At 51.7% G+C, this 16,729-nt stretch overlaps 1 protein-coding gene across 1 annotated transcript in view; it reads right to left on the bottom strand.

Annotated features, from left to right (window-relative positions):
- Window positions 1-12,737, bottom strand: part of SH3GLB2 (SH3 domain containing GRB2 like, endophilin B2) — a 17,792-nt gene extending 5,055 nt beyond the window's left edge. Inside the window, exons 1-5 of the mRNA XM_028107911.2 lie at window positions 12,505-12,737; window positions 7,804-7,945; window positions 6,851-6,979; window positions 1,299-1,432; window positions 927-1,019 (exon numbers count right to left, since the gene is read on the bottom strand). Of these exons, the coding sequence (XP_027963712.1) occupies window positions 927-1,019; window positions 1,299-1,432; window positions 6,851-6,979; window positions 7,804-7,945; window positions 12,505-12,567 (561 nt within the window). The 5' untranslated portion in view covers window positions 12,568-12,737. The remainder of the gene's footprint in view (window positions 1-926; window positions 1,020-1,298; window positions 1,433-6,850; window positions 6,980-7,803; window positions 7,946-12,504) is intronic.
- Between the last annotated feature and the right edge of the window lie 3,992 nt (window positions 12,738-16,729).

Here is a 16,729-nt window from a genome sequence, read left to right on the forward strand (position 1 = left end):
CAGTAGCTGAGCCCCTGCCTCCGATCTGGACCCCACACACCTGCATGAGCTGAGACCCTGCCCTTGGCCCTCACCAGAGGCAGCACAGGCCCAGACTCCATGGTCCCGAGGGGCCACACTGTGGGAGGGGGACGCAAGGAGGGGTTGGGGCCCAAACCCTCACGGGCGGCTGAGAGCCTGGGCAGGCACAGGTGGCAGTACCTCCGGGCCGCCCTCGACCTGGGGGTTCCCGGGTGTGAGGCAGCCTCTAGGCCCCTACCCGCCCAAGCAGCCTGGCATGCCAGAAGTGTGCTCCCCCCCCAGGCCCGCTCTCCCCACCCTGGCCTAAGCCCTGGTCAAACTGCACCACACTGCATCGACTGGCCCGGCCAGGCTGAGCAGGCCTCAGTGAGCTGGGAGGCGGGGGAGAGGCCCCGGCCTGACCCAGGGCCATGGGACTCCCTGAAAGGGCCCTTGGTCGTGTCCCTGAGCAGGTGGGCAGTCCAGCTCCGGGGTTCACACTATCCGGGCACCCTGGGACCGGCGCTGGAGCAGCGGGTGGGGGAGTTAGTAAGGGGGAGCCATGCCCGGGCAGAGCCGGGGGACAGAGCCAAGCATTCAGGGAGGGCAGGGCAGGGCCATGCGAGAAACTCCAACTGGTTGTCTGTCTGGGGAGGCTGTGGCATGCCCTGAGCCCAGGTCAGGGCACTGCTGGTCAGCCCACCCCATAAAAGTCTGCCCTGGGACCCAGAGCTCTGGGCGGCCAGAGTTCCGGGGCAAGGGGGGAGGCATGACCTGAAGCGGTCAGCCAGGACCAGTGCCCCCCAGGCAAACCTCTCCAGGCAGGGACAGGGAAGAACGGTCATGCCAAACATCAGGTCCCTTCACCCTCCCCTGGCTCCAAACAGAGCTGGGGGGCTGGCCAGGAGACCAGCAGGGACACCTACCGTGGCTTTGGCTTCCGCAGCCTTGGCCTTCTTCAGCCGTGCTTTGCAGGCATCCAAGTCAAGACGCCGGTTTTGTAGGAGACGTCTCTCCTTCTGTGGGGAGGGATAACAGGGAAGAGTGAGGCCCTGGGGAGCCCTGGGAGATCCTGGGCTATGGCAGGACTGGCCCACGGGGCCATCAGGTCCAGATGGGGAAACTGAGGCCCACACAGGGGGACGTAATCCACTCTGTGTCACTCAGCCCATAAGAGCCATGTCTGGGGAGGCCTGGGAGAGCGGGGTTCCCAGCCTGGGAGGAGGGCCTGTGCTCAGCAGCTCCCAGGAGGAGGATGCCACAGCAACCAGGAAGCGGGACGGCCCCAGGGCTCTCACCGAAATGGTCTTCCAGTCCCCTTCCAGGAAGTTGCGCAGAGGCGTGAGGAAGTTAATGGAGGCTGTGTGGATAAAATCCCTCTCTGCGGCTCCCAGGCGCTTTTCAGCTTCTGCCACCTTGATTAGTGTCTTCCCTGGTTAGATGGAGTTTAAGGGTGAGGAAGAGGCTCAGGCTCAGGCTGCTCTGACCCCCAGAAGTAAGGGAGCGGCCAGGGAGAGGCACGCTGAGGAAGCGTGAGCGCAGGGGGCTCAGTGCAGAACGGCTGGCCTGGAAACATGTGGAGTGACCTGCGTATCTGTCAGCTGGAGACTGACAGATAAATAGCAGGACGTCCCAAACGTGGAACACGACACAGCATTAAAAGGATAGGGGGCGGGGATGGGACTTCCAGAAGAACACAGAAAGCACCTCAACAAATCCTGTTCCCCAAAAAACAATAGTAAAAGTGGATATCACTGTCAAAAGCAAACATTTCTAGACTCTGGAAATTGACCAAAGGCAAATAAACTGAGAATATTTACTCAAGAACTCCTGAACCTTGGTAAGAACAAGGTGGGAGCCTGTGGGGGTGGGGGGCGGGGAACTCCTGTCTTGTCAGCTCTGTGGTGGTGTAGCTCCACCCAGGTGGGGCAAGTCCTGAGGCCGGCAGCCTCACTGCTGCTAGGGGTGGGCAGAGCTGGGGCATGGGTTTCAGGGGAAGGGAGTGGTATTGGTGCTGACTTGATTTGGGCAGGAGCATAGAAAAATCCAGGGGACGCTGTCAAAAACAATAGCTATCCCAATGGCAAGTAATTGAGAAAGACCAACACTACAGCTGACTTGAATAGGGAATACTGGTTGGAACAGATCTGCCAGAAATTTAACAGCAGATCTGGAAACGAGATAGTCACATTGGGCCCTGACCAGCTCCCAGGTATCTCTGGTGGTCTGGAAGGCTACACACGTGTGTGTAATACACTCAGGAAAGACTGGAGAGAACCCTAGGTATCTACTAATCGTTGTTGACCAAATGGGAGGCTTTGCACACAAAATAAAAGCTGGGCAGACTTGTAAACCACATGAACTTTGAATGAACTTTGAATGTATCCCCCAGCACACCCACAAATTCATCAGTAAAGCCTTAATGGTGCCAAATGTTTAAGCACAGCCTCTGACTGATCTATCATTACCTGACTACTAACATATGCTAACCCAGGAGTAAAACCTAGGAAGCTTAGCTTGAAAAGAAAAAGAATGATTTAAAAAAAACCCAAAAAACTGTGAACACAGCAGCTGCATCAGGTGCTGCCCACTGCAAGGGACACAGACTAAACAATTAGCCCAGGCCAGTCTCTAAGCAAACGAACAGCAACAACAACCCCAAGTGATTCAGAATCCATAGCTACTATATTATCTCAAATGTCCAGATTTCAACAAAACATTGTGTGATATGCAAAGAAACACGTGAGTATTTCTGTCAACAAGCAGAAGGAAAAAGCAATCAATAGTCACTGTCTCTAAGGACACTCAGATGTTAGATTTAGCAAAGACTTCTTTTTTAAAAAAAAGATTTATTTATTTATTTGAGAGAGAGAGAGCATGCACGTGTGTGGGGGGAGGAGCAGAGGGAGAGGGAGAGAAAAAATCCTCAAGCAGGCTCCCCGCCTAGCGCAGAGCCTGACATGGGGCTCGATCCCATGAGCCTGAGGCCATGATCCAATCCGAAACCAAGAGCTGGATGTCCAACCACTGCACCACCCAGGCAGCCCAGATTTAGCAAAGACTTCTAAGCAGAAGAAAAAAATGTGTTTTGTTTTTTTTTAATGCTTAAAGAATTGAAGAAAAATATGATGACAATGACTCATCAAATAAAGAATATCCTATTAAAAAGAAAGGAAAACTCTGGAGTTGAAAAGCACCACAACTGATATGCAAAGTCTACCAGAAGGGCTCAACTGCAAGTGTGAGCTAGCTCAAGGAAAACTGAGCCACTTTAAAGACAGATCAATAAGGATGACCTCGTCTGAAGAACAAAAAGAGAAATGAACGAATAACAACAAGCAGAGCCTCAGAGACCTATGGGACATCACGAAACAAATCAACATATGAGTAATGGGAGTCCCAGAAGAAGAGGAGAGCAAGGGGCAGAAAAAATATTCGAAGAAATAATAGCCGAAAATGTTTCTGATTTTGATGGAAAACATTAATGTCCATATCCAAGAAACTCAACAAACCCAAAAGAAGATGAATACAAAGAGACCGACAGCCAGGACATCTTGGTCAAATTGCTGAGAGACAAAGACAAAGTCTCAAAAGCAGCAAGAGATAAGCAACTCATCACATACAAGGGAACCATGATGAGATTTACGAATGACTTCTCATCAGAAACAATGGAAGCTGGGGTGTCAGGCTGGCTCGGTTGGTAGAACGTGCAACTCTTGATCTCGGGGGGTGTGAGTCCGAGCCCCACTTTGGGTGTAGAGATTACTTAAAAAAACGATACAAAACAACAACAACAACAAACAAACAAAACAAAACCTAAAGAAAAAAAAAAGAAACAATGGAGGCCAGATGGCAGTGAAATGATATATTCAAAGCAAAAAAAGGAAAAGATTCTCATCCAAGAATACTACATATAGCAAAACTATCTAACAAACGTGAACACGGAATAAAGACATTCCCAGAGAAACAAGACTGAGAGACTCCATTGCTAGCCACCCTGCCATAGAAGAAATACTTCAGGTTCAAAGGTAATGACACCAGACAGTAAGCTGAATCCACATAAAGCAATAAAGACCACCAATAAAGGTAATTACATAGGCAAATACAAAAGACAATACAAACATATTTTTTCTCTTTTCTTTCTTTTTTTTAATTTTTTTTTTAAGATTTTATTTATTTATTTGAGAGAGAATGAGAGAGAGAGAGCACGACGAGAGGGAAGAGGGTCAGAGGGAGAAGCAGACTCCCTGCTGAGCAAGGAGCCCGATGTGGGACTCGATCCCAGGACTCCGGGACCATGACCTGAGCCGAAGGCAGTCGCTTAACCAACTGAGCCACCCAGGCGCCCTTTTTTCTCTTTTCTTAACTGATTTAAAAGACAGCTGTACAAAATAATCACTGTAAAACTGTATTGCTGGGCTCATACAAAATAGAAATGAAATATATATGATAATAACAGCATGAAGAAAGGGAGGGGGATGGAGTTATATTGGAGTAAAGTGTCTATATTTTACTGGAATTAAATCAGTATTGTTCTGAAGCAGACTGGGGTAAGTTAAAATACATACTGTTGTTCATAGTGTGAAACCAGTAAAAAATACTTTGTTAAAAAGGCAAGAAAGAGGGGTGCCTGGGTGGCTCAGTTTGGTCAAGCGTCTGCCTTAGTTAGGGTCCTGGGTCCCAGGGTCCTGGGATTGAGCCCCGCATCGGGCTCCCTGCTCAGTGGGGAGCCTGAATCTCCCCCTGCTTGTGCACACTCTCTCTCTGTCAAATAAATAAATTAAAAACCTTGAAAACAACAACAAAGAAATTAGAATGTTACACTAGAAAATACCTATTTAACACAACAGAAGGAATAAAGGAGGAACAGATGAACAAAAATGATCTGAGACATGGAGAAAATAATAAGATGGCATATGTAAATCCAACCACATCAACAATTACGTTAAATATAAATGGATGAAACACTCCAATCAAAGGGTAAAGATGGTCAGAGGGGATTTTTTTAAACAATCCAAATATATACTGTCTATAAAAGAAAAGACTTCAGATTTAAAGACATAAGTATGTTGAAAATAGAACAGGAAAAGGTATACTACGTAAATAACCATAAGAGAACAGGAGTATCTGAACTGCTATCAGATAAAATGGACTTTAATGTAAATGTGACCAGAGACAAAGAACAGTACTTTACAATGATGTAAGAGTCAATTTATCAGGAAGATGTAATAATAAACATACAGACCTCACAACAGATCTCCAAAAATATATGAAGCAAACACTGACAAACCGAAGCCAGAAACAGACAATTCAACAGAAATAGTTGGAGACTTCAATACTTCTCAATAATGTATAGGATAAGACAAAATCAGCAGGCACAGAGAAGACTAGAACGACCCTATCAACCAATTTGGCCTGTTGTCTCTACCACACTCCACTCAACAACATAACATATAATCTCAAGTGAACACCAGCATTCTCCAGGAAAGACCATATACTAGGCCATAAACAAGTCTTCATAAATGTAAAAGGATTAAAATCATACAAAGCATGTTCTCTGACTACAGCGAAATCAATTAGAAATCAACAACAGAAGGAAACGTGGAAAATCCACAAATATATGGAAATTAACCACCATCCTGCTAGTAGGAATATAAAATCACACAGCCACTTTGGAAGACAGTTTGGTAATTTCCTAAAAAGGTAAACTTAGGTTTACCATATGACCTAGCAAGTCCATTCCTAGGTGGATGTCCAGGAGAAGGGAAAACATACATCCTCACAAAGTTCTATGCGAAAACGTTCATAAGGACACAACCCAAATGTGTAACCATACAATGGAATACTACCCAATCCAACAATAACAAGGAATGAAACCCTAAAACACATTACAGCATGGATGAATGTCAGAGATACTATGCTCAGTAAAAGAAGCCAGAAGCAAAATACGGCACACCATGGGGCGCCTGGGTGGCTCAATGAGTTGGGCGTTCGACTCTTGCTTTCGGCTCAGGTCATGATCTCGGGGTCATGGGATTGAGCCCGGCATCCGGCTCCACGCACAGTCCACTGGGATTCTTTCCTCCTCCCTCTCCCTCCCCCTCTGCTCCTCATGAGCTCTCTCTCTCTCTCTCTCTCTCTCTCTCTCTCGCAAATAAATAAATAAATAAAATCTTAGAGAAAAAACACACCATATGATTCCATTTATATGAGAGGTTCAGAAAAAGCACATTTATAGGGCACACAAAGCACATGAGCGGTTGGCAGGGGGTGGGACTGGGGACTGACTCTGAGCAGACATGGCACTTTGTGCAGGTGATAGAAATGTTCTTTAAATAGGATTGGAGGGGATGTTTGTCCAACTCTGTAAATTCACTAAAAAGCATTGAATTACACACCTAAAGCAGGTGCATTATATGGTATGTAAATTATATCTCCGTAAAACTTTAAAAATTAAAAAAAAAAAAGATGGAGGGAGCTCTCTAAGAGCCACTGTGAAGTGGTGGCTAATGCAATACCAAGTTGAAAAATCAGGCTGCAGAATGGTGCACACAGTACGATCCCATTAACAAACACACAGAAGCTGAAACTGGTTAAGAGAAACTTCCATTTCTCATTGTTTTCATCTGCATTGACTGAGGTGTTTACAAGGAGAGTGAATTTTTTCACTTGTTTATTTTCATTAATTTCAAAATTTTTTCACTTTCATTCATTGATTTCATGAATGTTTACAAGTAGATATTATTTGTGTACTTCAAAAAAGACAAAGAAATAAAGGAAGGGAGGGATGGAGGAAAATTCAAGAACAAGAGACCATGACCTCTGGCCCTGGCTGTGGGGCTTGGCTCACCATAGGGAGTGGTGGGTCCCAGCTCACTGGCCGCCTCTGCCATGTACTGTGCCAGCAACTCCCCATTGGTGACCCGCGAGGGCACCTTCCTGTCCAGCTTCTCATACAGGAACTCCTCTACTCGGGCACCTGCAGGGAGACAGCAGCCAAAGCCACGGGGCTCTTCAGTACAACCCAAGGATAGCAGCCACGGCGACAGAAACAGATCCAGACCAGGGCCTGCCCATGCGGGTGCCTGGCCTGGTGACTGGCAGAATATTCTCTTTCCAGGGCCCATTTCAACCCAGTGAAGCTGGCACTCAACCCTGCAGGACCCCTCACTGTAGAGAGGAGGAAGCCACAGCTCAGAGACATGAAATGCCTACCCCAGGTCACATAGCCGGGGGTGACAGGCCCAAAGCGAAGGCCCACTCACTTCTCCCTCCGTACAATATGGATTTACAGAACCTAACACACACAGACGATGCTCTGGCACTGGTTCCAGAAAGCTCCTGGGACACCCACTTATACAGGAGACTTAGAGGCAGATAGGCATCAGGACCCCAAGACACCCCTCCCTCCCCCTGGGTTCTCCTGCCCGTTGCTTCTGCGTGTTCCTCGCTCACGCTCTCGGCAGTGTGACTCTGGGCAAGCCCTCCTCCATCTCTGGGCCCCGCCGCCCTCTCAAAAGACCCAGCTCATGTTTTCACTGCCTCTTCTCCCAAGCGTGTTTTAATTGCAAGCATTTCTTCAGCTCCTCGGTGCAAAACTCTTAAGACTTTTGCTGCCCCAGAGAGTGCATCTGGGAGTCAGTCCATCACTGAGTCTGCTGTTCTCTTTAACTGCTCCCCCCACCCCCCGCGCCAAGCAGGCCTCAGAAGCCCCAATAACCTGACCCAAATCCCGCATGCCACCCGGTCCCACCTGCCAGTGGCCTCCAGCCCCTCACCCAGGACCGCCCGGCGCCCACTCACTGGGGTTGGGTTGCAGCAGCACCTCTGTCTGCCGCAGGATTTTCTCTGTCCAGTTCTTGGTGCTGTCTGCCCGGGCGAGAAGGTTTTCAAAGTGTGCATCCAGCTCAGTCTTCTCAGCCTGGCCGAATTTCTCCTCTGTGAACTGTGGCGGGTAGGGTTGAGGGGTGGGGAGGGCTCAGAAGGGGGAAAGCAAGGACTGCCCCTGCCCCTGCCCCACGCTCCTATACCTCCCTTCCCCTCACGCCAGCTAGGACCAAGCCCAAGGTCAAGAAATTGGCTTTGCCCCTAACCTGCTCTGTGACCCTGACCACGTTACAACCCTGCTCTGTGCTTTAGTTTGCCCCTGTGTAAAATTAGGCTGGACCAGATTGGGGATCATGGCTTCTTTTGGAAATCCAGAAAGCTAGAGACCACCCCCCCACCCCCCGCCGCCAAATGCACATTTGTACAAAATCTAGCTTATTACTTAGAGGGATAAGGAGTCATTGGGAGCCTATTTCTAGGGGTTCTCTTAGCCTGGCTTTGAAGCAAAGCACTTGGTAGCAGGTGCTCAGGGAATAAATGGGGCACAATGCAAAGTCTGGGGTGATCACGGGCTCCTTGGGGGACTGGGAGCCACTGGGGAGGGGGCGCCAGGGGAGTGAATGGGAGGAACCCAGGTCCCAGAATCAGAGGGACTTGATTCAAGTCTCAGTTCTAACACTGATGAGCGGTGTGACCTTGGGCAAGTGGCTTTGCCTCTCTGGCATCAGTTTCCTGAGCTGAAAAATGAGAATAATACATAATAGCAGCTCCCTCATAGCTGAAATAGGATGAAATAAGAAAGATGTGGGTAAGGGGTGCCTGAGGGGCTCAGTCAGTGGAGTGTGCAACTCTTGATCTCAGGGTCATGAGTTTAAGCCCCACGCTGAGTGTGGAGCCTACTTAAAAAAATTTTTTTTTAAAAAGAAAGAAAGATGTGGGTAAGACATGAAGGCCAGAGTCTGGCAGGGAGTCGGTGCTGCTGCTGCTATGAAGAGCTGATGGGTGGGGAGGCAGCTGGGAAGGAAAGGGAGTGCGTGTGGGCAGGACAACCACATGGCTGGCCTCTGGTCGCCTGGTGTGTTGGACAGGGAACACCACTAGCCCATCAGAGCCAACTGCTGGGCACGCACAAGGCCTAGAAAGCTCGGCAACCCCGCCCCAAGGCCAGGCACGAACCCAGATGTCCCAAGGGTCAGAGCCAGCAGAGGCTGTGTGGGCCACGCAGGAACAACCTGATAATGGCCGAAGTCCTGGCCCTTCTGATCTAGAAGGCTCCAGCAGAAAGAGCCTGTTCAAGGTCATAGCCAAATAGCAAAAGGGCACAGACCTGCAGGAATAAGATCAGTAATAATGATAGCAGTACTGTTGACCGCATGGTGGCCCAACCCTGGGCTAAGCATTTGACACCAATGGCCCACCACATCTCTGAGAGCCCTCCAAGACAGTTGGGTCAAGTTTCCCATGTCACAGATGACGCCACTGAGGCTAAGCAAGGGGCAGAGTGTGCTCAAGTCAGAGTCATTATGGGCTGGGAGTCTGGAGGCCCTTCCCAGACTGCTTGGCAGCGATAAATCATCCAGAGGCCAACCACAGCTCCAGCCCAGCTGCAGGGAGAGGGAGGCAGCCACGGATAGTCACTGGGCAGCCATCAATTATGCATCAGGGCTTGGGTTTCTCGCTGCAGGCCTGGGTAGGCCAGGCTTACGGCCTCCAGCTCCGTACCTGGGAACCAGCTGCTCCTGGCCTCCTCCCACCTCTCCCCACTCCTGGGCCTCCTCACATTCCCTAAACTGGGGCCTCCCAGAGCCAGGCTCTGAGCAGGCCTCACCTCACCCAGCCCCTTAGGGGTAGCCTTAGCCCCATTTTCCAGATAAGGAAACCAAGGCTTAGAGAGGCACAGTCACCTCCCTGGTCTTTAGTTCCCCGCCCTGGCGAAGGGGGTAACAGGACCTATCTTACAGAATATTTGGAAACACACAGCACAGGCCTAATAAACCTTAGCTGCTGTCATCATCACCACGAATAGAAGGCCTCCTTCATGTTCCTCCTTGGAGCTACCTAGGAACTCCCTTACCCCAATGGTACCAGGCACCCTACTTTAGATGGCTATGTCATCCAAATGTGCAAGGTTAACGGCAGCCACTCCCCAACTGAGCCTTGGGGTACCCATCCCTCACGCCTCAGGTCCACTGTCCTACGGGGCTTTCCTGACCTCTTGGGCATCCATCCAGTGCTGCCTGCCTGGCTCAGATGATGAAAGCGCTACCACCTCCTCTTGGCCTTTATTATTACTAGTTCTACCACTACTCTTACTATTACGGCCGTTATTACTAATAGCATTAATACTATGGCTTCCACGGCCCACTCCCACCCATGCTGGCTTCTTACTCACTATAGCCTAGGTTTCCTGCCTTGCTGCCCTTAGCTGGGCCTTTCCAGCCCCTAGACCAACTTCACAAATCTTTCAAGGCACAGTTCGGGGACTGGGAAGCCAGCCCAGAATCACCCATGCAAAAGGGATCCTGCTCTCCCAGGGTCAAGCCCAGGTTCCCTACTGGATGGGGGTGGAGCAAGGCTCTAAAGGGTGTCCCTAGGACATGGAGGGGCTGACCGAGTACCCAGCATGTCCTGGGACATGGCAAGGCGGCACCTAGGCAGAGAAGCTGCCCACACACTGATAATGAAGAACTCCCTCCCATCCCTCCTGACTGACTCCTATCTCCAGGCAGGTTCCGAGGGTCCTCTCCTATGCAGGTGACATTTCAAGACCTCTCTCCTCTGGCCTGCCACCCTGCCCCATCCCTACCAAGAGGAAGGGCCCTATGCTTCAGGGGCTGATGTCTGCTGAGTCCGAGGCTGCTCCCTGCAAGATGGCAGCAGCAGGGGGTGGGCGTGCAGAGCCAGAGAAAGCCTCTATTTATAAAGCTCCCAGCTCCCTCCTCCACCCCAGAGTCTGGAGCCTGGGCGCTGGCTCCCACTCCAGTATGGGTGACCCAGTGGGCCTGTCCCCACCAGGAGAAGTGAGGCCACAGGGCCCAAGCCTCCCCACACCCCAGGCTCTGCAGGCCCTGGCCAGGTCAGGTGCCAGGGCCCCACAAGTAGCAGGAAACTGGCAGATCAGGTTCTTCCCAGATGTGGGAGATAGAGTGGTTGCCATACCAACACTGGGAGGGTTCCCACCTTCCAGATGAACTGAGGATAGCCAAGGGGCTCCAGGGTCCTAGCAACCCCACTAGGGCTGGGGTCACCCACGGGGCTTGAAATACCAAGCAGTAAATCCTCACTGGGGCACTAATCCTCAGTGGGACACGGGACAGGGTTTTCTAGTAAACATGAGCACATGGGTTTCCCAGAGACTGTCTGGCGCTGGGCTTCTCCAGAGAACTGAGCCGACAACAACAGCAAGGACAAACAATAGGACCAGCTCCCAGAACACTGCGACAGGCCAAGCCCCAAGTCTGCAGCCACCCCCGGAGGCAGGCTAGTGTTACACCCGATTGACAGAAGGGGGAAAAGTGACTTGCCCAAGGTCACATGCCGCACAGGTGCCATACTAACTACACTAACACCACTAGTACGCTTGCCTTTTTTTTTTAGATTTTTTTTTTTTTTAATTTGAGAGAGAGTGAGAGCGCGAGTGAGGGGGGAAGGGCAGAAGAAGAGCGGGAAGCAGACTCCCTGCTAAGCAGGGAGCCCGACATGGGGCTTGATCCCAGGACCCTGGGATCATGACCTGAGCCGAAGGCAGACGCTTAACGGACTGAGCCACCCAGGTGCCCCATAAACTTGCCTTTAGTGAGCATGTACATGCAGAGTACCAAGGAACCCTCACATCCATCCTGGGAGGGAGGGATTGCTAATCCCATTTATCAGATTGAAAAACTGAGGCCAAGAGATGAAGCCCCTTCCTCAAGGTCACAAGAGGGAGCATCCATGCCCATAGCTGCCTCCAGGTCTTCACCATTACATTAAGATGCCTCAGTTTCTCTCCTGGCCCCAGGATGTGGACAGGACTTGTTCCAATCCCAGCATCATCAGCCTGGACAGCTGTCCAAGGAGGGCACCCAGCCAGACCTCAGCCCTGTCCCCATCCCCCAGGCTTCGAGAAGTAAGAGGAAACAGGCCTCCCATGGAGCAGAAAGGAAATAATCCCAGCCCTCCTGGCTTCCGAACCGACTATCCAAGCGTGGAAAGAGCACCTGAGGGAATCAGGACCACCAGCCCATTGCACAGGTGCAGAGACTGAGGCTCGGAGAAGGGGTCGTGGCGGGTGCATGGTCCTTGGGCCTGGCGCTCAGGCCTCCAGACGCCTGCCAGAGTCACGGCTGGGAAAGGGCTGGGAGGCAGGGCCGCCCGGGGCTCTCTCCCCTCCTGGGGCGGGAGTCACGGCAAAGGGGTAACCCCCCCCCCCGCCCCGGGCAATAGGGCCGAGGCCCGGCTCAGTCCCCGGCCCCAGGCTACGCTGAGTGTGCGGCCAGAGAGGCCGGCCGCCCCGGGCTCTTTCTTCTGGGTAGCGCAGCAGTAAGGGATGTGGGGGGCTAGGGCGTCCCCGCAGCGGGGAGGGCGGCGGCAGCCTCCGGGGGCTTCTCCTGCGCCCCCCACCCCCCGGCTCTACTGCAGGGATGCTCCCGGCCCGCCCCACATCCGGGCCGCGAGGCCCAGGGCGCACGGCCTCACCTGCACCGCCCGGGTGAAGAAGATGCCCGCGTCCGACGCCAGCTTCTTCATGTTGAAGTCCATGGCGCGACGCACGGCCGGCCGCGCTCAGCCCGAGCGCAGCCCGGCAGCCCCCAGCCCGCCGCGGCCGGCCAGCACCCCGCCCACCTGCTGCCGGTGTGCCCTCCCTCGGCGCGCCCTCCCTCCGCGCGCCCTCCCTCGGCGCGCCCGCTCGCCAGCCGGCAGCCGCCACCGCCGAGCTAACCAGAGCGCGCAGGGCGGGGCGCGGGCATCCGGGGGAGGAGTCAGCCGGAGCGCGCAGGGCGGGGCGCGTGGGAGGGGCCAGCCGAAGCGCGCGGGGCGGGGCGGGGCGGGGCGGGGCGCGGGCTGCGGGGGAGGAGTCTTGGGGATCAGGCGGGACCAGAGGTAGTGGGTCTTGCTGCAACTGGCTACTTCACCCTGAGGCCTCCGTCTGTCACCCGGCTGGCCTCTCTCCACTCCTCGTCCCTCAGCCCCTGCCCATTTGTGCCTCTTCATGTCCCTTTGACCATTCGCACCCCACTCATCTACTAGGCCCTCTGTCTTCCGATTTCTCTGCCTCTTTTGCCCTGAGTCTCTCTGTGCAGCCCACCACCACCACCTTGACCTTTCCAGTCCCCTTCTTCTGACGCTGACCTTGGTGACAGTAAGGACATCTGAGCCAGGGGACAGGATGGCTCGGGACTCCTCTGGTTGTTTGTTCCCTGGAAGCCCTCTGGTTCTCCAAAGTTGGGTGAAGGGGTGTGGAGGGGTTATAAGGGAGGGAGGAGAGGTGGGGAGGTCAAGGTAGTGGAAGGGGCTGCGCTCGGGGCAGGAACACTTGCTGATCTTGAACCTACCTCCTCACAGTCCCGGACAAGCAAGGGAACGGCCTGCAGGTACATCCTTCCTTTCATGGACCTTAGAAGGGCTTATTATCTGCCTCCGCCTCTCTCTGCTTTCTACCTCTAGACTTCATCTTTTAATGCAGTGCAGAGCTCTGTTCCCGAACTGGTGCTGTCTCCTACCTGGCTCCATCCTTTGGATGCCTGGCTTGTTTATCTCCATATACTAACCCCAGTTCCCCATCACCTACCCCAGCCTGTCTCTGCAGGGTAAGCTCAGTCACCTGGAGTTTTGTTCAAAGTCCAGACCCCAGACTCACTCCCAGACTGGTTCTCTTAGCATGCGTGAGGCCCAGGAAGGTGGAGTTTGGAAAACTTCCAGGTGACTTAATGTGCACCCATTTAACGAGTCTGTGTTTATTACCTATTTGGAGCCATCACTATGTGCTTTTATTCATCTGTACTGATCATTCACTTATTTACCAATGTCTGTCTATGGTGGTCAGTATCATTCATTGAGCCAGCATCCAGCCCTATCATCTTCAAAAGCCATATATCAACATACTTATATGTTCACTCATTCAATAACTCACATTGAGCACGGTTTAAAAAAAAAAAAAAGATTCAGGGGCACCTGGGTGGCTCAGTTGGTTAAATGTCCGACTCTTGATTTCAGCTCAGGTCAACAGGAGTCTGCTTCTCTCCCTCTTCCCCTCCCTCTGCCCCTCTCCCTGCTCTCTCTCTCTCTCAAAATAAACATGAGACTGATGCGCTGCCTACTGCACTAAGGAGGCACCTTCTCTCAAAATAAATAAATAAAATCTTTTTAATAAAAGTATTCATGGTATTTGTTAAAGATGGTAAGGAAGACTTTATTCAAGAGGGACCACTGCAATGGGGGTTTTGCAGTAAGGGAAGGAAATGGGGCTCAACTCTGAGTACAACAAGGACAAGTGGAGATTTAGAGCTAAAGAGCGGGGGCGGGGGTCAGGGGATGGAAAATGACTAAGTGGAAACATCAAGGCTAGCGGGATTCTCCCTGAAGGCAGGCCAAGATATTAAGGGTAGAAAATGAGGAATTCGTTTAAATATGGAGGGTGATCAGATACCAGGGTGGGAAATTCTTTTTTTTTTTTTTAAGATTTTATTTATTTATTTGACAGACAGAGAGAGAGCACAAGCAGGGGGAGCGGCAGGCAGAGGGAGAGGGAGAAGCAGGCTCACCAAGCAGGGAGTCTGAAGCGGGGCTTGATCCCAGGACCCCAGGGTCATGACCTGAGCCAAAGGCAGCCGCTTAACAACTGAGCCACGCAGGTGTCCCCCCAAGAGCGGCAAATTCTTGCTAAAACTGGACTCTACAAGGACACAGATGGAAGTCCAAGGTCAACCTAGTGGAGCAGAGGGCCCAGAGGAGCCTGATACAGGTTTGGTCAAGGAGAAAGTCTTTGTGAGCCAGGCACAGTTTTAGGCACCAGGGATGGAGAGGTAAACAAAACAAGGCCCCTCCCTTCTTGGGCAAACAAATATGTAATACGTCAAGTGATGAGTCCTGGGAAGAAAAACACAGCAGGATAAAGAGGAGAGAGAGTGGGGCTCTGGGCTGGCTCACTTGGTAGCTCATGCGACCCTTGCTTTAAGGGTTGTGAGCTTGAGCCCCGTGTTGGGCACAGAGCCTCCAAAAAAATTAAGATAAATAAATAGATGAATAGGAGAGAGAGGCAGTAGGTAGTAGTTATTACTTATACCTGTCCCAGTCTATATGCTTCATCTATTTATCTAGTTTACAATTGGCTATTGCAGTTTTCTTACTAAAAATTAGTTGCCAAATGTCCTGAGACCATGCCAGGTCCAACATTGAGCACTTTTAAGTGAATAATCACCTAGAATGGTCATAATAGCTCTGAAATCCTCCTCCTCCTCATTTTAGGGGTGAGGAAGGTGGGGTTTAAAGAAGTTAAGTGATTCTTTTTCAAAGATTTTATTTATTTATTTGAAGAGAGGGCATGACAGGGAGCAAGAGCACAAGCGGTGGGGGGAGGGGGGAGGGGGAAGCAGACTCCCCACCGCGCAGGAAGCCCGATGTGGGACTCGATTCCAGGACCCTGGGATCATGACCTGTGCTGAAGGCAGATGCTTAACTGACTGAGCCACAAGGGTGCCCAAGAAGTTAAGTGATTTGCAGAAGGTCACAGGGCACAGAGTGAGAGTGTCAGATTGAGCCCAGAACCCAGGCAGTCCAACTGTGGAGTGGACTCAGTCACCTGGAGTTTTGTTCAGGTGACTGAGCACTCTGCTCTGGCTCCCTCTTCCTTGGCTCATTGGATACCAGGTTCTCTCTTGCCTTGGGGTCACAGCCTGTGCTGCTCCTGGAATGCTCAGTGCTCTCCCCTTTACCCAGCTAATTCTTGCTCATCCTTCAGGTTTGCGTCTGGACATCCCTTTCTTTTCGCAGTCTCTCACCTCCCCCTGCAAGCCCAGGTGTCTCCTAGTCTCCCCACATTCCTGAGTTTCTCCCATCAGAGCAACTATCACACAAGGTTGTAATTAAGTATCTGCTTCCTCTGAGCTCCCTGGGGGCACCATGTATCTTGTCCACCACTGGCACACAGATATATTAGTTGTCAAATGAATGAAGGAATGCGACCTTGCTAATAATTATATTTAAAAACAGCTCTTAGCAGGGGCACCTGGGCGGCTCAGTCAGTTAAGCGTCTGCTTTCGGCTCAGGGCATGATCCCAGGATGGAGCCCCATGTCTGGCTACCTGCTCAGCAGGGAGTCTGCTTCTCCCTCTGCCCCTCCTTCTGCTCCTTCTCTCTCTTTTGCTCTCTCTCTCAAATAAATCAAATCTTAAAAAACAAAAACCAGACAAACAGCTCTTCGCAATTATGAAAGGACTTGCCACACTGTTTTCTCCAAACCTCACCAAAGCCTTGTGACTTGGGCAAGGTAGGAATTCCACACCCACTTACAGAGGGGTAAACCGCGTGAACTCCAGAGAGCTTAAGTGGCGGGACTTGATTCCAACTCAAGTCAGCCCTATTCCAAACCCAGTGTTTCGTTCGAGGCACCGTTGGGCGGCCGGAAGGTAATCACTTGACTTCGGCTCTCAGGGAGACAATGTCTGGTAGGGGAGATTTGCAAACAGCTCCAAAAGAAAGTGGAGAGTGCCAAGTTTGGTTTAAGAAGATGCTGTGGGAAGTCAGAGGAAGTGGCATTTGAAAATGGGCCCTTTGGGGCGCCTGGGTGGCTCAGTCGTTTGGCGTCTGCCTTAGGCTCAGGTCATGATCCCAGGGTCCTGGGATCGAGCCCCGCATCGGGCTCTCTGCTCAGCGGAAAGCCTGCTTCTCCCTGTGCCTCTCCCTCTCTATCTGCTTGTGTTCC

The sequence above is a fragment of the Eumetopias jubatus genome, unplaced genomic scaffold, assembly GCF_037043125.1.
Source record: "Eumetopias jubatus isolate StellerSeaLion01/CBP00866 unplaced genomic scaffold, mEumJub1_p1.0 scaffold_15, whole genome shotgun sequence".
Classification (NCBI taxonomy): Eukaryota; Metazoa; Chordata; class Mammalia; order Carnivora; family Otariidae; genus Eumetopias; species Eumetopias jubatus.